General features: G+C 40.0%; 1 protein-coding gene across 8 annotated transcripts in view; it reads right to left on the bottom strand.

The window, feature by feature from the left end:
* Positions 1–686: 686 nt before the first annotated feature.
* LOC101170798 (target of Nesh-SH3) overlaps positions 687–21,551 on the bottom strand; it is a 36,156-nt gene continuing 15,291 nt past the window's right edge. Inside the window, exons 8-21 of one of the 8 annotated variants that reach the window (XM_011489329.2) lie at positions 21,202–21,267; positions 20,962–21,039; positions 18,934–19,056; positions 16,000–16,068; positions 10,579–10,641; positions 9,829–9,951; positions 9,576–9,665; positions 9,277–9,489; positions 5,401–5,506; positions 4,779–4,858; positions 3,130–3,159; positions 2,896–3,054; positions 1,536–1,658; positions 687–1,457 (exon numbers count right to left, since the gene is read on the bottom strand). In XM_011489329.2, coding sequence (XP_011487631.1) covers positions 1,342–1,457; positions 1,536–1,658; positions 2,896–3,054; positions 3,130–3,159; positions 4,779–4,858; positions 5,401–5,506; positions 9,277–9,489; positions 9,576–9,665; positions 9,829–9,951; positions 10,579–10,641; positions 16,000–16,068; positions 18,934–19,056; positions 20,962–21,039; positions 21,202–21,267 — 1,439 coding nt within the window. In that variant the 3' untranslated portion in view covers positions 687–1,341. The remainder of the gene's footprint in view (positions 1,458–1,535; positions 1,659–2,895; positions 3,055–3,129; positions 3,160–4,778; positions 4,859–5,400; positions 5,507–9,276; positions 9,490–9,575; positions 9,666–9,828; positions 9,952–10,578; positions 10,642–15,999; positions 16,069–18,933; positions 19,057–20,961; positions 21,040–21,201; positions 21,268–21,551) is intronic. The other 7 variants (XM_011489330.2, XM_011489331.2, XM_011489332.2 and 4 more) reach the window with 7 other exon arrangements.

Genomic DNA, 21,551 nt, shown 5'->3' with positions numbered 1-21,551 from the left:
TACATTTTGTTGATATTTTTTAAAAACCAAGCAAAAAGTCATTATGAAGCTTTGGTGCCATTTCAATGAGGAAGATCTTCTTCATCTTCACGTCTTCACTCCACACAATAGCTAAAGTGCATTATTTTTTCACCTCCAATCACAATCTTTATATTGGTGGAAGTTTTTTTTTTTTCAAGACATTTCGCCGGCCCACCTCTGCCCCGTTTTCCCCCTGGCTCTTCTCTTAACCACCATCAGCGTCTGGGCTCTCCTCACACGGTCAGAGGTCACAAACATGCAAGATGTCTCCTAAGCGCCAAAGACTATGGACTATTTCATGCTCAAATTCCTGTTTCACTAGGAAATCTTTCCAGATCTCTCCTTACTGATATCATGAATGTGTTCATTTATTTGTCTGCGTGACTGATCAGCAGATTATATTGAAGAATTTAACATGCAAACTTTACACTGATCATGCATTTAGGCATATGTAAGAAGGGAAACTCACTGCTAAAGGAACAAACCTGCAGGACCCTCGGGAACAAAAGCAAAACCTCAAAATAGTCTCCTTTAGGAAAAACATAGATGTGTCTCTATAAACCAAAATCAAAGATCTGTGGTCAGCCTTAGACCTTAAAGTTCTCTAGAATGATAACATTTGCACTCTATTCGTAGCATCAAAACATAAATGATTCATTCGGATGACGAGTAAAGCAATAGTCAGTTCTTTATTTCAAACATGTCCATAATGCAATACAAAATTATTTGAGTTCCTTTATTGTTTGCCTTTCTTAAAATAGATATACAATAGATTGACAATGTCGCAAAGTTACCTGACACACATGAAAACATTTGAGTACAAAAAAAACAAACTGTATTTCCCACTATTTACATATGAATACAAGTTTAATACTAAGTATTGTGCAAACTGCAACTGCTAAAAATCTTTTGGGTCCAGCCGAAGATCAATTCTGCATGTCTTTTGGTATCGAAGTGCACACAAAAATATCTCTAAAAGGCCCGTTGATAAATAAAAAAGGAGCAGAACTTTTTGGAAGCCAGCTGCCCTCTGACATCTTTGTGATGAAAGTATTTTGAGCCTTCTGTTTTACCCAAACCATCTTTTACCCCTGATTTTGTGATATTTCTGACAAATATAAAAGTTGTTAAAAAGTGTTGGGTTTTTTTGACCCCCAACGATCCTTTAAAACTTTCTGTGCGGAAAACTGAGAGTTCAGACAGAGGTATCGATGGTATCCATGGTAACACAAAGGGAAGACTCTGTCTTGGGGCCCACTAGGGCATCTTATCTTCCTCCTGCCTGCAGAAAAAGTCCTTATCCTGGAGCCTTGTGGGGTTTTACCACTTTCCAGGTATGGGTGTGCCACACTCATACCAGCCAACGTAAGTCACGCGAGACTTTCCTCCAATCTCTCCAAAGTTAACGGGTTCTTGTCTTAGAGCTCTGAAAAACCCTGACGTAATAAAAAAAAAGAAACAAATCAGCATTTTCTCTGTAAAGTGGCGATCAGTCAGTGGATAACAGCTCTTACCTGTTCTGCTTGGTAGCTGGTCAGCCAACATCTGAGTTCCAGTCTTTCCATCCAAGAAGGAGTCCACAAACTGACAGTGGTCCTCGCCAAACCCCGTCTGGTCTCCTATGTTGTAAAACTTTCCTGCAGTGCAGAAACAGAGTTTTTTTTATAAAACCAGAGCTTTAGATCCAGTGTTGATATTCTTTCGACTACCGTTTATGAAACTAATGTAATTCCAGTGGACTCTTAAGCGGTAAAAGCAGCTGATAAACAACACTGCACAGAAGAGAAGTGCTTACGTAATCCACGTAAATCATATTACATTAATAAAGTGATGCATGAAGCTACGTCCACACCGATCTCTGCAACACGCACTCAAGGGGAAACGTCCAATGAAAAGTCTATGGAAATACGCATAAATGAATGTTTCAGGCTTTTACCTGCAAAACTCTTGCATTCACTAGTCAGCATGTACATATTTACGACCCTTTTCAGGAACTACGTCCAAAACACGCGGCCATTGAACGCAGGTGGAAAGTTAAAGCACATCAGACTTTGACCAATAGGGGACTTGGATTTGCTAGTGACATATGGATGGTGTTCTCTTTGATTCACGGAAGTGCCAACTGTTTGCGAAATGATGTTGGAGGAGAAATTGAATATTGCAGTTTGTTCCCAGCTAGAATTATATGAGATCAAGTCTTTCATACATCAGAGTAGAGCTGTGACAGTAAAAACCTGGAGAAAGATTTGCACTGCTTCGACAATTTGCACCAAGACTCTTCCAACTGTAGATTGCGGACGTGCGATCTACAGAGGAAGCCCCTTCCTGCACTTCCATTGTGAACTTTTCTCTGTATCAGAATCAGCGGATTTACGTTGATCGCGTAAACGGTCGAAGATTTACTATATGTCAAACAGCATGTTTTATTTAGATGTCAAAGACGGCAGCTCCGGTGTTAAAGTGTTAAGCAAAACTAATAGATCTCAGACTTCCAACTAATAACTATAAGATATTTGACAGATTTTGATCACAAATTAATTCACTCTTCAGAGTAGGTTTTCTTATGACGTTTCTTAACATTATTGTGTGGTAGTACGCATATTCATTCGTTCATTCATCTTCTAAACTGTTTTGTCCCTTTCGGGGTCACAGGGTTGCTGGAGCCTATCCTGGCCTCTTGTCATCAGCGAAGGCAGGGGACATTCTGGACAGGTCGCCAGTCTGTCACAGGGCCACAATCACACGCCCATGCACACTCACATTCACACCTAGGGACAATTTAGATTAACCACTTAAGATATGAAGCATGTAGTAATAAGTAGTACGCATATATCTTCAAAAATGTCCAAATTCAGTCAGGTGATGAGTAAATACCCATTAGCGAGTCGCTCAGGTAGATTTTGTATCTCAAGGAGTTGCAAAGCTGGATGCCCACAAACTTTCGGTACCAAGTCCGCTTCACAAACTGCTTCCCGTTGCACTCAGAATATTCATCAGCCTTAAATGGAAACTGAGTCCAGATAGCGTCTTTGCCTGTTAACACAAAACCTTTGTTTGAGATGCAAAGTTTAGAAAAGCTGAATTCTTCCGTTGAGAGATATAGTTTACCTGAAGCATACTCGCTCACACGGGGATCCGCTGCAAATAGAAATACATTGAAATGAACACAAATTATTCGACTTCTATTGATAATACTTTTCACACTACAAGTGGGAATTTCAATTTTACGTGAAGAGGTTACATTTTTTTTAAAAAGGGGACAAGTCTAAGTATCTTAAAAGGCAAATTGTGATATTTGCACACTTCAATGCCGTAACACACTGATGCTTATTTAGCTTCTTGAAACATCAGAGCACTCTAGTATGATGGCTCAACATATGAACAATTATTCAGAGAACCATAAAGATCATGCTAACAAGTCAACTCTTTAAACCACTTGAATCTGTTGAATTTTTCATCCTCAGTGTCACTTTGAAGCAATTCTGCTGAGCTCATTTACACCAAGCGCAATTCGTGTGTAAAATTTGCATCACATGCCTCTCTTTTGATGTGCATCAAATTTGCTGCTGGACGCTTGTTTAAAAATGTGTTCACTGTGGTAGGAGCTACTGCCAAATTTTTTTAGCCTGATGGCTACATGGAGCGGTGTCTGTCTGTGTACATCTCATTACAATGCATTGGAAGACACGGATGATGTTGAGAGATCAGGTTAATTTATTTTTACAAAGCTCTACAAAAGCATCGGTCATCACGTCTCCATGTCTGGGTTCATTTCATCATTCAGAGACTCTCCCGGGTCGGTGATGTTCACCGTCCATTGCAGGAGCTTCGCCTGAATGACGGCTGCTTTCAGCAGTACATCCGTCTCTCTGTGACCCAGTCGACGCGCTGTCCCACATTAGCCCAAGGAGGAAAATATAAAAATGCAAATAAAACTAGGTGATCTTTTTGTTATTGTTTCGACGCAAACAAGAAAAATACCATAAAGTTCAATACAAGAATGAACAGCTTCTCCCCCATGTTGGTTTCAGACTCCACCCACTGATCGCGTCTTTTAAAACATCATGTGCCCACAGTTGAGTACCCAATTGGTTGATGCGATGCATCTTCTACGCCAAAGTTAAGAATTTTTGTACATAAATCGCACAAATCGTGCGGCTGACAGATCAATGCATTGCATCCAACGCTCAAATTGCGCCACAGGACCTCAGATTGCGTCTTGGCATTACATTGAAACTGGACACTTGCGTTTGGTGTGATCCCAGCATAAGCCTGAGCGGTGCTTCTTCTTCCGCGTTGCTCGCAGTAGCAAATACTGAAACAGACACCTATAGTGCCCTCTAGAGTTTGTTGCACAAATAGGTTGCACCTGAGTATAAGTTGCACCCCTATGCAAAACACGATGACTTGTACTCTGTTAGATACCGTACACTTTTTCTACAGCCTCTAGCCACATTGTCCATGAGAAACCTTAGGTTTTGTTTTCCATGGAATCCATATCTTCATATTACACACATTTAAGTCTCACATTTCAGTCTGAAAACAATAAAAAGCATGTTCAAATGAGTTCTTTCTTTCTTTAGTCTGAAATTATCCAAATAATTCACATTTTTACAGAAAACATTAATTTAAAAAAAGGTGTTGACTGTCATTTGCAAGACTGTAAAACAACATCGACCCATAACGAAGTCGTCTTTCCTTCCCCTTTTTAGGAGCGAGGACATCCAGGATTAGATCATATGTTTTGGAAAACTTGCCTGACTCAGTGCTGAATGTGACAGGATCACTTGAGGGCCCACTTCCAAGCTCATTCTTTGGTGTAACTTTGAATTCATAACTAAAACAGCAAAAGAAGTAAGTGTAAACATTTACCAAATATGTTCAAGTACATAATTAATTGCAAAAAAACAAAGAACAAACATTGATAAGATTCTTATCTGAAGTGCCTTAATCTCTAGAGTGTGAAAACCTTGAATCTGGACGGCCCCTGACTGTTGTGTAAGGGCTAACGTTTACACACGCATGCACACAGCAGAGTTGATTGTTATTCCACGTGCTGCGTTCAAATGTTCCAGCAGAATCCAGTGCAGCAAACCCGGCCCAGGAGAGGGCTGTGGTGAGTCTCATGACTCCAGCTGCTGGGATCTAATTACAGCCTCAGAAAACTTCTGCATCTTTAGCTCCATCTCTTCTGGAGGTTTTCTGTGTGAAAAACTGATGAGGTTTATTTTCTGGACTGTCACAAGTCGCCAGTCTCCCTTTTTGTAAATGTTTCCAACAGCTCTGCTCCATCTTTCACCTTTGTCTACATTGATTAAGGAGGTCTGCGTTGCTGGGTGTTAGGTTAATGTGTTCTGCCACAATGTCTGGGATGCATACTTGGTTGCTGGTGAGAGATTCTCCACAGCTGTGTGGGTCTGGTTTGTCGTCAGTATGGACACTTCCTTTCCATTTGGTCCGGTTGTAGTAGATACAACTTCATACTCTGAAACCAGACAGAAACATCTCAGTGAAGCCGGGAACTTCAAAAATGTCTAAATAAATACTACATACAGCAGGTAAAAAAGTATTTAAGATATTTTTCTGGATAAAATTATTTCCAATAGTTGTATAGACATAAAAGGTTTTTTATTTTAAAAAGTATGTTATTTATCGGAGTGTGCGGCGCATTTAGTGAAACAAGACAGTCAAATAGGTCAAACTTTATTCAACATATTCACAAACATCTGAAGCACAGTACGTTTTACTCCAACAGACTCTGACTACAGTACCCATAATGCACCAGAAAATTCTTAAGCGGCACAGTTTTGTAGTTTACCAAAGTCAAACATTTTAATAGTCAGTAAGCACAACCAGAATTCATACTTAAAGCGCACCGGATTGTAAGGCGGACTGTCTACTACTGAATTAAATTTAAAGATCCACTTTATAAGCTCTGATTTCAAAAGCCTACATCACAAAATCAACTTTTTGAGCTTTTAAGTGTATTTTAATGTTCATTTCTCACGAAAAGAAACTCCAAAATGGGATTTTGAACCATTCCTGCATTTCTGAGCATTCCTCTAAAAACCTGCGCTCTGACCACCAGTTCCTCCCAATCCACTAAAACGAGAGGGTCCTCATATTGTGACGACACAAAATGAGGAACAGGCCCTTCCAGAAAGAGCCTGTGCTGCCAGCTCTGCCAACCGGGTAACAAAATGCACGATATGCACATCCATCTTTGCAAAAGTTCAGATGTTGTTTGTTTTCACAGACAAAACGCAGACACGCTGCCGAGGAGAGAAAAACGGTGCCTCAGAGATCCAGTTCTCTTACTTTCAGGTAGGAAAATGAGCTGCGAAAATTACATTTCATTAAAAAATCAGTCTTTAGTGTGCCAAAGATAATATATTATCATATATACATCAGTGGTCATGTGTTAGTTATATTTTTTCCATGCATAATCATTAAATCATTCCAAATGGTCTGTCCATTCTCTTTTATTGTGTTTATGATGGCTATGCTGCTTCCAGACAGACGTATTTTCACGTTGGACTATTTAACCAATCGCATTTCAGCTGTCCTCTGTTGCCAAGCAGGGTAAGGGCCTTCACCATGAGTTGTGAAGGCCTCCTAATGAGAAATCAGTGTTGATCATTCATTTCTTTCAACCAATCAGATTTTGAGTTGGCGTCAACATGGCCTTCTAGCAGGCTTAGGCAACGTCACAGTATTCTGACCTTCTGATTGGACAGAAGTTTCAGGAAGTCACACGCGGCTTTGCCCAATTTGACACAGAGACACGGAGCACTTTTTGATCCATCTCGGTTAAAAACAGAGCTGACTGTAATGCACTCCATGGAGGATCTTGCAGGAAAATCTCCCACTGATCTCCTTGATTTCTTTCATCAGAAAAATCTGAGTGAATCGTGAAGCAGCCGTACAGATTTGTATGTCTGGCACTGACCACCCCCACGTCCACTGCGTCTGTTGAGCGGACATTTTGGGCTCTAAACTGAATTTAAACCTACGCAGAAACACAACTGGACAGACTCTGCTCTCAGCACTGGCCTTGATGGCAAAAGAAAAGGACTTCTTGACGGAACTGAAGTGCAATAATCTACATGACAGTTTGATAAAGTGTTTTTGAGGAAAGAGAGGACGATGGATTTTGTCTTCAAATAATCGAGTGAAATGATAAATATCATAATGGATAATATTCCAAACGTATTTGGTTGTTTTCAATGTTTTTAGCTGGCTGTAAAAAAAGAAAAAGTATACCAAGGCTACTTTTGGTTAAATCTAGAAGGATATTAGGAAGGAAAGGATCTAGAGCACTTAGCACAGGATAGACTTTAGAGAAAGAACACACAGCTGATTAAAAGTCCCAATTCACTTTCTGATTTGAATCCAATATTCGTCTTTATAGATATAACTAAAGATTATCCACCTGAAGATAATAGTGTATCCCTACAGAACGTGGGTACAAATCAGGATTTTGTTCAAAGTTTGACTGATTGTCACAATTCAAATCATTATACCTAACTACTAGGCCTGCACAATATACCGCAAATTTATCGTTATCGCAAAATTCAGCGCTGCACTATGCACATCGCAAAAGACGGCAAATATCGCAATAAATCGCAAACCTTAAATGTGTTAAAAAAAATCGAATGGCAGCTTGAACCATTTAACGAATCAAATAAATCCCTTTATGCATTTGACCAATCTGATGGAGCCCTATTATGTTAGATGTTTGTCACCTATGTCGACGAATGTCATTTGGAGTAGAATTTTTAATCTGTTGCAATGAAATGGGAATGGTTATTTTGCTATTTGTTTATGTACCGCAAATTATATCGTTATCGCAATTTTAATCTCTAATGCCGCATATCACGAGTTTGCCTCATACCGTGCAGCCCTACTAACTACTGAACATACAGGGTTTGTTTTCGTTAAGTGATTCCATACATTTATACCACTATAGTTTCACATCAGTCTCACCTCTATACAATAAATGTACTAATGTATTTGATACCAATTCAATCACTAAAGTAACTTAAAAGTCCTACAATGCCTGGAGACATAATACCATCTTTGGTATTGAAAGATGCAAATTGAATGAACATTTTGGATTTTATTCATTGGAACTAAAATCTCAATGCTGTAGTTGTTCCATACAGGTCAACCACCATTGACCAACACGGGCCCTACGGGTTTTTTGGGTTGTCCAGGGCTTTGGAGGGTTATAAACAGGTGTGGCTGAATCTTGGTGGTCTTTTAATTATGATTTTGCCATAATCTAAAAATGTGTGTCGTTTTCTAGAACATAGATTTTGCAGAGCGGCAGGAGTTCATATCAAAATTCACCTTTGAATGTTTGAATGTTGGCACAGAGTAAGCCTTCCCTCATTTCCCATCATCCCATCACTATTTTAATCTCAAATTATAAGTCCTCCAATGAAAAAGAAAAAGAACTTGTTAAAAACACCATTTTCATTCGAGTGGGTCTTCAAGGTGACTGCAGGTCATGAAAAGGGGAGTTACCATTGTGGTACACGTGGTAAGTGTATTGTGACGTATTTATAAGGATAATCTTAGTTATACACACTTATGATGTATGGGGGATGCTGTCATGCAGTGCCCTTATGCTGCACTCCAGTCATCAGTAAGGTGTGAATACTTACTGATCGTGCGCAAACTCTGCAATTCTCTACAGGTAGACGCACGTATGCCCATATGAAACACCTGTGTCTCACCTACCTTGCTAACCCTTACATGTTGTATCTTTTTTCTATGACCTGTCGCTTGCAACATGCCAGTAGAAAACTACAGCTCTACAGGCTCACCAAGCAGTGCATGCCCCGACAGGTTAAACCATTTTTCAGCCACAGACAGCCCGTATCCACCCATAAGGGGGGTTGTGACTACGACCTACATTCAATGGCCAAAATGCAAATTTTCCTCTAGCAAATTTTTAAATTTTGAGTTTTTGGTTTTGGTGAGAACAAGATGAACTTCACATTTTAAGGGAATTTTTCAAGAAAATGCTGCAAATTTTTAATGATATAAAGGTCACAAAAACCTTCTTTCAGCATTGACTGTATATTTGAAACATTTTATGGTTTAATGACAAAAAGGGATTTTTTTTCATGTAGGAGATTTTATATTAGTTGACTTAAAACTAACATGTCAAAATATCAAAGCAGTTGATTCAGTTCCTTCATCTGGGAGACTGGACACACATTTTTGAACACAGACACTGTCCCTTACCTCTGGTTTCGTTGTCGGATTTCTCCCAGTCAAGAATGACGAAGGACGGGCAGCCCTCCACAGTCACCACTGTGAGGTTGGAAGGTGGCGCTCTGGGAGGCCCCGTCACGTTCTGATCACCACCTTCATCGTTGTCAGGGAAGTAGGACAAGGACGAGGTGATGGAGCACGGCTCATCCGGCTTCTTATCCGTCTTGTATATCACATGAGGAGCTTTGGAAAATCACACAAAGACCTGGACTGTTTCATTTGAAGATCAGACTCTCAGAGGTGCAGGAACGTCGCTGAGGAAGTCCTACCTACAAATCGCTTCCTGCCCATGATGTCCACGTCTGATGCAGGCAGGGGCCTGAAGATGGAGGTGTTTTGGTTGGTGTCAACACGGCTGCCTGGAGAAGACAGCTGGAAGAATTCAGCTGCACGTTTCGGGCAGTTTACTTTGTTATCTTATTTTTACAGTTTTGGCTGATTTTTCAGAGCACCTGCTCTGACCAGCCCTCACTCTGCTGTGGCTCTATAAACATCACAAAAATGTGATAAATGTACTCGTACTGTTTACTGCTGGCACCACTGTGGTCGTCTGCTGCCTGTCCTCCTGCTTTGGTTTGGTTCTGTCCCAAGAGATGGGCTTCAGGAAGGACTCTTTCTCTCCCCGTTTCAGGTCCATTGGTTTATCTGCACAGAGAGATCAGTTATTCTCTGACTCACAGTCACACACAGCTGTAATCCAACTTTCTCATCTTTTCTTGACTGCTGACAGAAGAAACAGAGCTCGGTGAAAATGATCTTCGGAGCTCTTCAGTGTGGAGAGAAGAGAAACTCAGGTGTGTTGCAGCAGCTGCTTCTTGCTCACAACTGCAACTGTTTGGTCAAAGTCAGACTCTGTGTTTAAATTCAAACCCCACTGGCACATTTCCCAAAAATAAGCAAAAAAATCTGCCAACACGGTAAAAAATTGTCTTACCAAGAATACTAACTTGAAGAAAAAAATTATGGTCTCTAAGACGTGTTCTCTCAAATTAGGACTATTTGGCTATTTAAAAATGTTATAGATAAGATTATTTTTCTTGCAAGAAAAAAAATCTTTGAATTTTTAATTGAGTCTTTTGAACTCCTGAAGACATATCAGTACATAAAGATAGGGTGGGAATTTGGGTGATGAGTTATCTCTTTGTTTTCTCTTGGGTGGGGGACTGCAAACTACCTTTAAGCTTATAGCCTTTTTTTTTCTGACTGTCAAACAAGTGCAGTTGGAATGAAGCACCACAGTAGTCTGTGTACGTCCACTGCAGTTAACCTCACCGCTGTCGGACAGTTTCCCCACCAGGTTAGGTCTCTTGTTGCCGGGGACAGAAGGACGCAGGGCTGCAGGAAGTCATGGGAAATGAGAGTTTCTTTCAGGTTAAATTAATAAACAAAACTGTAAGAATTGGCCAGCACTGGAACACAGATACAAAGCTGAAAATAAGAAAAAAGCATGATGACAACAAAATGAGAAAACCTGAAATACACATACATCCTCCCACACACACAAACACACATATATACATATGTATATGTATACATATATATAGACATTTAAAAGGATGAATGGTTGACAAAATGATATTTGCTGATGAAAAGCAATGAAAAATGCAAGCAAAGGTGATGTGAGTCTTGTCAAGGTTGCTTTGTGGAAATCTGAAAACAAATCCAACATGTTTGACGAATCCATCCTAAACCCAAAGAAAAGCAGGAATGCTTTAGTGTTGAAGAAACCAGAATTTAAAGTCCCACTCTGGTCATATTTTGATCTATTGTAAAAGCATTCTCACTGGTCTTTTAATTATGATTAGGAGGTTTTTAGCTAAAATCTAGTTACCTGTGTCGTTTTCTAGGACGTAGTTTCTGCAGAGCAGCAGCAATTCATTAGAAATTCACCTTTGAGTTGTGTGCTAACAAACCCCGCCCCCACTTCCCCTCTCTGTTGCTGAGAGCTCTCTGTTTACGCTCTCTCCCGCTAGCTTACAGCCCCTCACACCACTAAACTAGCATTACCAGTGCAACAAAAATGGCGAGCAATATCAGAGCTATGCAGCCGTACAGTTTGGAGACGAGAGATTCCAGCTCAGACGAGAAAAACAAAGACGGACATGGATCTATTTGTCTAGACGTTTTCTACAAGCCCAAGACAAATTACCCTCACGGGACACTAAAGTATTTATTGACTGATTGAAGTGGATGCATCAGAATGGGGCGGAGCAAGAGCTTGTGGCCCACCCAATGTGTTTTCTACGTAAGGCATATGCTCTTTTTATAACACAATTTTTTCATCCGTGCCTGATTCATGATTTGAATAAAGAAATACTCAGAAATGAAGTTTTAAGCTTGTTTTCTTTATGCATGTCCTCCACCATGAGAAAAATGCTAAAATTTCATCTGATTGGGTCTTATGGAACTACAGAGAAATAAACAGTCAGTGCTCCTCACTAAAAAGTTAAAATAATATTGAAGCAGCAAAGTAATAAATTGACCTTCAGTCATCTCAGTCAAACTGGTTAGCTGTGATGCATTGCTATATTATTCTAAATCAGCAGAAAAAGAATTGGAGATGGCCCGTTGGAACATGAAGTTTCCTCTGCTTGTTTTCAGATCCAAGTTGCTAAGTGAAAAATATTTCAGAGTTTAGGTTTGTTGCCAAGGCTTCCCTCTCAATTCAGTTTGTCATTTCATATCTTGAAGGCTAATTAAAGGTCATTCGAGAGACAAGATTGAATATTTGTGGATGTTCTGAGGCCATTGCTCATTTCTCTTGGACCTGCTTCCACTTTTCTGGGCTGACCTGCTTCTTTTCGGCATTAATCAGGCGTATCTGGCATTTCTCACCGAGACAAAGCTGGTGAAAATGTCAAGGATGTTTGCAAGAATCCCTGATGATCCCAGAGAAACTACAATCCGAGATATAACTGCCAACTAATGGAAATCATGTGCTCACTTGTAAAGACACAAGGAATGGAAGACACAGACGTGCAAAAAAGAAAACGAGATTTTAAAGAACAACAATGACAGCTATGGTTGCCACCTGGAGAGAATGGAGCAACACTGAAATGGTAAATAAATCAAAAAAGTTCCTGGATGTTGGATTTTTGCTTTAAAACTTGACTTTGTTCAACCTTTGTAAGGACGTTTTTTTCTATCTTTTTTACATTTTAGGAAAAGAAACAGACTTTTTCAAGTACCATGTAAACTGCAATCAAGGAGTAAAAATTTAACACCCCCGGGTCAGCAAATTTCACATAAATTTAACATTTGCTGGTTCTTCACTAAAGCAAACCAAGGAAAAAAAAGAGGCCAATCACAGGAGCCAGTTTAATGCTTCCACAGGACCGAAGAGGCTGAGTTTCAACTGAGTTGTGCAATTTACCAGGTGTGCAGGCACTTCTAAAAGCAGATGTTAGTCACTTTGCTGCTCTGGAACATTCAGCAATGTTCACAGGGATACTTCCATTTAATGATTTTACAGATGCATTTGCTGCTGACCAGTCAGGAAAAGGTTTATGGAATTGTTTTATTATTATACCAAGAAGATGATCATTAAATCTTTATGATGTCCAAGTATATTAAAGACCCATTCTGATCACCTTTTGATCAATTGTAAAAGCATTCCCAGTGATCTTTTATTTAAGATCATGCCATTTTTAACCAAGAAAAAAAAAAAACCTGTGTCATTCTCTGGTTTCTGCAATAGTTCAGTAGAAATTTGCCTCTGAGTTGGTGAGTTGTGGTTGGGACAGTTGGCGTAGAGAAATCCCGCCCCCACTTCCCCTCTCCACTGCTGAGAGCTCTCTGTTTACACAATCTCACAACTCCAACCTAACGTTAATGGTGAGCACTGTTGGAGCTATTCAATTCTTCAGTTTTGAGTCAAATCTGGTCGTCTACCAGCTGACGCATCAAAATGGTTGGGAGATTGTGGCACGCCCAGCGTATTTTCAAAGTCGTAGATAAGCTACGTGGGGGGGCAGCTGTACACACAGCAACAGGAAAGCCCTGCAGCGCATAGTCAACACAGCCAGGAGAATCATTGGAACACCACTCCTCTCCCTGCAGGACTTATACACCACCCGCCTCACCCACAAAACACTAACAATAATCAAGGATGCACACCACCCTGCACACAACCTGTTCAGCCTTCTGCCCTCAGGGAGGAGGTACAGGAGCCTCTGCTCCCGGACCACTAGACTCAGAAACAGTTTCACACACCAGGCCATCAGGATGCTAAACACCCTCTCCCCTCTCCACCTACCCACCACCCATATCCCCCCATGAACAGTGCTCAAACGACCCCCCCCCCCCCCCCCCCGCTGCCTTGAGACACTGCCTTAAGTGCACTCGCACTTTTATAGCAAATTGCCTTTGTTGTATATTGTAAATTGTATCTTTTTCCTTCTTTTTACTTATTTATTTTATTTTAAACGTATACTTTGTTTTTATTTTTCTTCCCTTAACAGACACGAGAGAGTAAGAAACGGATTTTCGATTCATTGTATGTGATGCACATGTGAAGAATTGACAATAAAGTTGACTTTGACTTTGACTTTGACTTTGATAAGCTCTCTTTCAAAAGGCATTTTTTCATCATTCATAATTATCTGAATAAAGAAATGCTCATAAAAGCATTTTTGAGCTTGGTTTTTTATACATGTATGTCCTACATCATCAAAAATATTCCAAAAGAACATGTAAAAAAACACCCAAAACAATTTCCATTGGATTGGGTCTTTAAACATTGTGGGACAAACAAAAACAAATACTATGGGGGAAATCAGATTTTTGGCATGAAAATAACTATGCAGGAATGAATGGGATTCAAACACTAAACAAACCCTGATACTTTAACAGTTTCCCATCTAGAAACCAAACCAGACTAAAATAATTTGGCCTTGGTTACCCAGCACCATTCGTCACGCAGTCCACCAATTGAGCAGGAAAGCCCCATGTTAATTGTTAAGAATGGTAGTGGGAGTGTGATAGTTTGGCTCCTTAGCCAAAAATTCTAAAAGTGAATGTGGGGAGGGGTTGTCTGTTTGACAGCTAAAGTTAGATAAACACTAGATCATGCAGCAGAACAGGAACCTGAAACAAGCCAACCAATTCACATCAGAACAGCAGGAAAATTTTAAATGAGAAATTTGTATACAAAAGTAAAAAGTTAATTTATTCATGTCAGAGGCTATGTCTGATTTCCCTCACTGATCCCTAACTACCAAAATACTATATATTACAGGAAATATGACACCACCAATTTTACAAAGTGAAAATCTTATTGATATGAGCGTTTTGCGATGACCATTATGAATCCCCTGTGTTCTGAAGATGAAAACATTGATGATTTATTAAAAAAATACATTTAAATAAAAAATTTTGGCAAAAATTGTTGCATTGCATTGTAGTCTTTATTCGCCAATCTAGTGAGCATCAATGTACACTGGCTTTTCACAGGGACCTTTTGGAAATTTCCATTTCCTCGATTTTGGAATTGTAGATTCGGACAGCACTACAAAATGGCAAACACACTATATATTGTGTTATGTAGTGAGTAGCATAGGAATTCAGACATAGCCAGAGACTTATTTATTCTGCGCAGTTAAAAATTAATCTGGAAGCTATTTAGTTTTAAAGTGCTACATATTGCCGTCATTATTTCTGTTTGTTTTATTTTTAGGTATAAATATCTATAGTTTAAAAACACACTTGCCGTTTGTCTAAAACTGAATTTGCTCAACACTAAAACCCACTACGACTTCACAAAGACTTTTAAGAGTGTGCACTAGCTTTTGTCTTAGATTGATTTGATTCATTTTAAGATGAAAATAGACAATAAAAACCAGATGTCTGGGCGTCACCAGTCATAATAACTGTTACTGTTCTCATTTAGGAAAGCACAGTCTCACTGTGAAGTCTGTCCCACTCAATCGTAAAGAGGAGACAAGCTTTGCAAATGAACAACCAAACAAAATGTACGTGTGGTCACGTTTTTTTCAATTGCCCAAGCATAACAATGTGGTATTGCATGAAACCGTTTCAACTTAAGCCTTAAAAGTCATTGAAATGTGTTCATATTTTGCGACTGTAACATGCATTTTGACCAGCGTGGCCCAGACTCTGGATAAAAAAAGTATTTTTCAGCTTGGACGTGCAGAATGGAAAGCAAAAAAAAAGCTTTTCTTTCCTGTAGAGTTGCTTCCAGTGAACCTTGCGACTCCTTGAAGACCTCTGAAACTCTCCAAGTTTCCAGCAATAACATACACCAGCTGTGACATGGGACTGAAGCACAATCACTCTTCACAACTCCAAGTAAAAAAGGAGTCCAGCTGGGCGTCAGCAGTAATGCATGCCTTGCAGCACTGGTAGTTGAAATGGTTTTAATTATTCCAATAGACTAAACCTGCCTGCAGGAATGGAAATAAAGTAACAGACTGGGCCAAACTGGGAGGCTAGTCAGATCTCTGACTCCTCAGCACTGGTTGAAGCCAAGTGGTTCCAGATCTGTATATGCTATGGGCCAAACAAAACCAAATGCTGTACCCCAGAGTTGCAATAATATGCCGCTTCAGTCTCAGTCAAGTATAAATGATGATGATTTGATGTATCAGACATGAGAGGACTACAGCAAAAGCACAGATCAGAGCAGCCATGATTGACAAGATGAGAAGTTTTCAAGTTAACTTGGTCAGTCTTTACCGGGTTTTGCTTCAGATCGCACCACCGCTTTAGAGGGAGCATTGCCCCTCAGAAAAATCCCATTGATGGCTGGAGGAAGAAGAAGTTCAGTGTAAGTGACATTAGAAATAAAGAGGTCTATGACTTTACTCTGATGAAGAGAAGACCTATGGTGAATTTGTGCCAAAGTTCTTGCTTAAATGTTTTCATTTTACAATAAATGTGTCAAGCTGCTGGAAACGGCACGTTGTAGCCCTGATACTTTGAGCATTTACTCTGTGGAATTTCCTAAAGCTACCATCACACCGAAATGCACCTTCAAGTAGCCACTTCCACTGAGAAATCTATGTATTTCAGATATTCGTGTTCAAAACTCTCACACTCACACATAGCTACACAAGTTTTACGACCGTTTTTATGCTCTAAGTACAAAACACATGGTAATATTTAAAAGTCCAGTCTGCTGGACTTTAGATATCTAGTTGTAGAGTTAGATACATTAATTCTTCTCCATGAGTTCTGGTGTATCGTCTGTCCGTCCTGGAGGAGGATCCCTCCTTAACGTGGAGACCCCTGAGGTTTCTTTGTTTTTTCCGGATTCCGTTTTTTTTTAGGAGATTTTCTCACCGCGAAGGAGGGTCTAAGGGCAGGGATGCCCAGTTTAGTTTAGTCTGTTTAGTTCAAGTTTAGTATTCTCCTATTGAATTCTATGCATCTATGATCCTTTTGATTGTATGTTTACTTTACAATTACCGATATGAAGCCCATTGAGACGACTGTTGTTGTAAATTTGGGCTATACAGATAAAATGCAATCGAATTGAATTGATCATGCATTGAAAGTTAAAACAGGTTAAACTTTGACCAATCAAGGACCCAGGTTTGGTAGTGATATGGTATGTATTTGGTTTATCTGGTGAACCCAGACACAGCAACACGCCTGACGACGTCTGCATTTGTGTTCCAACCAAAGATAAACCAAGGCCACTCTGCTGGCACGATGGTCATCCATATCCGCCATTGCAAGGAAGTTAGCAAGGAACATTTCCTTTTTCGTGCCCAAATCGCTAGATTTGCACCACCTCGACATCTTACATCGAGCCTCTTCCAACTGTAGGTGGTGGACATGCGCTAGTAAACAGTAAAAAAAGAGAAAAAGATAAAGAAGCCCGTCCCTGCTTGTACAATGTGAACACTATAGGCGTTCACAAATGCACGTCAAATGCCTGAATATACATACTGTAGCATAAATGTGTCCACTGTGCTGCTTTGATTAAGTAACAGCATATTTTCTGATTTATCAATGTGGTCATGAAGTTTGTTTTTTGCTGAGAAAGAGAACCAAGTCAAGAACAGTTATCAAATAAATTGTTCTGCCCACCAGGAGTGGATGCAGTTTATTTTTCCCACCAATGCAGCTGTGAAGATTTTGCTTACTTGCCTTACTTAACAAAGGACAGCTTCATAAAAAAAGACACTATAAAGCTGGATTTGCCTCAACGTTGTTCTTTTTAAACAGGAAGGGTTCTCATTGGCCAAAAAGTAAATCTGCATGCACATCTGGGATTGTGAAAACCAGGGTCATGGCTGAACAGTGTGGACGTTTGATTGGAGATATACACAAACACTTTACAGGGATTTGTAACAAACAATAAGGTGAAAAAATTGTACTTGAAGCTGCAACAACTGACAGCCTCAACATTTTCTATGTCCGTCCACAAATTGCCCCTCACCACCAGTGGTTTCTCATGGAGAAGACAACAGCAGCTTCATATTGGCTTAAAAGGCAGTGACTGATACTGATACTGTGACACGTTTTCAAAACACTCATTTTTTTCCATGGTGTTCACACTAGACAAGCAGGGAAGGCTTCTTTTTCTACTCTTTACTAGTGCACGTCCTCCACCTACATTGGGAAGAGGTTGGGTGCAAATCTCGTGAATCTCGCTTCAGGCTTTTTCTTTCACAACTCTATTTCGATAAATGAGACTAGGTCGATTCTTGCCAGGCACAAACTGCAATTATTAATTTCTCCTGCATGATCAATTTACCAACGGTTGGCACTTCCATGAATGAAAAGGGTCATCATCCATTCATCACCACCAAATCCGAGTCCCCAGTTGGTCAACGTTCGACCTGGTTTAACTTACAACATGTGTTCAATGGCCATGTGTTTTGTACGTAGCACTCGAAGACGGCCCTAGAAACTTATGTAGTGATGCGTGAACACTAGAGTTTTGAACACAGAAGTCATTTACATAGACTTTTCATTGGAAGCGGCCGCTTGAACGCGCAATACCGAGGGCAATGTCAACGTATCTTGTGAGGTTTCACTCTGATCAAAATAGATCTGAACTCAAAAACTGCTTGTGTTCAATAAGGGAAAAATATGATGGTAGCAAAAAAAGATCACTTTGCAATAACATAGAGATTAATACTCATATAAAAGTATGAAATTGCTTTTAAACAGACTATGTTGGGATACTATGGTCTGAGTGAAGTATGTTTTTCTTGTCTGTAAAGACTTCGTGCTGTTTTCTCTTTAGAACATACACGTGTTTATCAGAGAATGTGGCAGCTGTATTATCCACAACCCTCTTGGCTTGGCATGGCTGGTTTGTAAAGTTTCTGTCCCCCGGCCAGTTGCCGTAGCCAGATTACCCAACAGGCCAACAAGAGGGATTGTAAATCAAATCAAATAAAAATCTAACTGCATCTAGGCCTTTGCAGCTCATGATGTTTGTGTAAAATGCACTCGAGGCACATGTGGCTGACTGAGGAGAGAGTGTGTGTTATGTATGAGGAGAGGGAAGTCAGAATCAGCAAGGGATGGAGAAAAAGTCTGTTGAAGATGTCTCAAGGAAGCTGCTAGAGGAGGGGTGGGTGGAAGCTTTACCACCGAGTGTGGAAGACTGAGAAAAGATGGCTGTCTTGGAGGAAGATAATTTTCGGACACCTTGATTAGTGAGACGAGGAGTCTTGGAGAGAGACAGTGTGCTGTTCCTTCCTGCTGTAGAAACAGAAGAGCTAGTGGGAGAACGAGGAACTTCAGAGATGGGTGACCTCACGACATCTGTGGCTACATGAGTAAACAGGAAGTTAGAGAGGGTTTGTTTAGCAGCCTGAAAGGGCAACCTGGATGGAACAAAGGATAACACACTGCATTCAAAGTGAGACAGATGAAAAAGAAAGTCAGCCAGGCTGCCATGTTTGGGGCAACAGGCCACAACAATTGATTGTATTTATTGGCAGGACAGAAACAAAGACTGCGGATGCTTGAAAGAACAGCATTGAATAGGTAATGGGACACATGCCCCAGCCATTGACTATATATGAGAACTGGACTTAGTGACCCCCCTCCCTTCTGGCCTTCCAAACAGTAATTCCGCCATAGAGCCTCTAGAGATTTAAAAAGCTATTACTCAGTCATTGTACTTGTCAGAATAACCATTCTTGCTCTGTTAGCTTTTTTTAACATGTCCTTGAAAATCCTAATTTTTTTGATAATATTTTTTCTTTATTGCAAGTTATTCAAGTTATAATCAGACGCCTCAATATACGTGGTCTCACATTTAAAACTTTTGATTGACAGATTTTCCCAAGCTTACTTTCAAGTGGTAGGGGCGCAGACTTCCAACAAGCTCAGTCCTGATTGGTGAGAATGGTTGCCGTAGAAACATCGACTAAGACTAACTCGGACCAATCACTTCTTACCAGTGGCGATTTCTTTAAAACTGCAAGGGAAGCTCGGCTTCCCTCATAATGTCACAAAATTAATGGTCAAATATGTACTATTGTATTAACATTTTATTGACTAAAAATGTGTTAGAAAACGTTCATCTCAAAGAGGAGTTCGTTCAGAATCAGTTACATATAGCAGGTCGGCTGACTCGACTTCCTTCTCATACAGTCCCGCAGCGTCAAAGTGCATTTCCCTATTGAAGCCCAGCGTCCATTGACTTCAATAGGGCTGCTTTGAACGTTTTTTTTCAGCGCTTCGAAACTAGACGGTCATTTGATAAACACTGTGATTATCCCGCCCACGGACGCTCAGCGTCTCTGGGGGTGAATGGGGAGTGGGCTGGCCCGGACTCCGAGCTTCTGCGTGATGATTGGAGGGTCTGTCGAAAGACTGCATCTCCTTTTGACTGACAGCGATTTTGCACTTCAGGAATCACTGAAGCTATTCGCGTTCAGTCCCATCGCAGATTTCTCAAGTTCAGTCGAAACAAAAACTGCTGCAACCTATTTCTTTGATATTTGCTTGGCAAAGTTGCTTGATTTTTTATTTTTAAATAAATACACAATTTTATGATGTGGGCCGAAAATGAGTTTCCCCTCTCTGACAAACCAGTAGCAGCCACTGCTTCTTAATTCTTTATTCAACATGGCGACATCCGTGTTGCAAAAAAAATTGTGACTGAATTGACTTAATTTGGTTGGAGCCTGAAGCAAACCATTTTTTATGGATGACGTCACACTCAGTCTGTCCAGTTCTCACATACAGTCGATGCTGCCAGCTAGGAGGCATTGACTGTAGGGCAACTAGGAGCTATGCGAAAGAATTGCAAACTGGGAATAATTTTAAAAATGGTTTTCATTCGTAAGTGGGGAGTAGTGTTTGGTTTATAAAAACACAACAATATTATTTATCCCAGTCAATTCTGGTGTAAACACCTGTAGATATAAATTAAAGCTCAATAAAACTTGACTTACAAATGGCAATGCCTCCTTCAATCTTAAGTAAATGTGTTATTTAAAATTCAAACCATGACTTTATTTAAACCTTTTTGAAGTTTGTCTTAAAAAGCAACAGCAACTGAACCTGCATCACTTCCAGCTGGGGTTGTGTTTTAGCTACACTGACCCCTCACAGCATGGTGATAGTTCATGCAACATAAAAATGAGAAAAGAATTACAGCTTTTTAATTGCCATTTTCTTTTCCATGTATAATTTTTTAAACAACCATGATTTTCTCTTTACCGAAGAGCTGTTTGGTGGCCGCAGGCACTCTGAGTCCAGGGGTCTGCAGAATTTCCTGTTTAGTAGTTGTGGCAGGAGCTGAGAAACATAGTATTCATCGTTAGTAGACCTGGAAAAGGGTTATCATTTTCTGTCCAGCTGGTGAAGGAGAAAAATGATTTCTTTAGGACAATAATGTTGAAAAGAAAAGGTAGAAATAAAGTCCAGAGTTTTGTGGTTTTTAGTCAGGAGAGACTTTACCAAGAGTTGTATAAGAAGCTATGTTCGGAGAAACAGGCTGTCCACTCCGGCTTCTGTTTTGTGAAACTGAGAAGGAAAGGAAAATATTAAAATCAAATTAATGTGTCAGCAGGGGAAAATGACAAGGATTTTTGTTAAATTCCACAACATTCAAGTGTGTGTGAGAGTGTTTTTTGCACATTATACCTAAACCTAAACCCTGTACACACATACAGATCATGTCATATATTTGGAAGTGTTTTATGGAAGTTAAAAATCACTATTTAAGAATTTCATAACCATCTGCTAAGTCTGCTGAACTTTGTATGTTAAATTTGTTTTCCCACTTTGATTTTAGGAATATTGATTAA

Source organism: Oryzias latipes, chromosome 21 (genome assembly GCF_002234675.1).
Source record: "Oryzias latipes chromosome 21, ASM223467v1".
In the NCBI taxonomy this organism is placed as follows: Eukaryota; Metazoa; Chordata; class Actinopteri; order Beloniformes; family Adrianichthyidae; genus Oryzias; species Oryzias latipes.
This window is presented reverse-complemented; position numbering and strand designations above follow the sequence as displayed.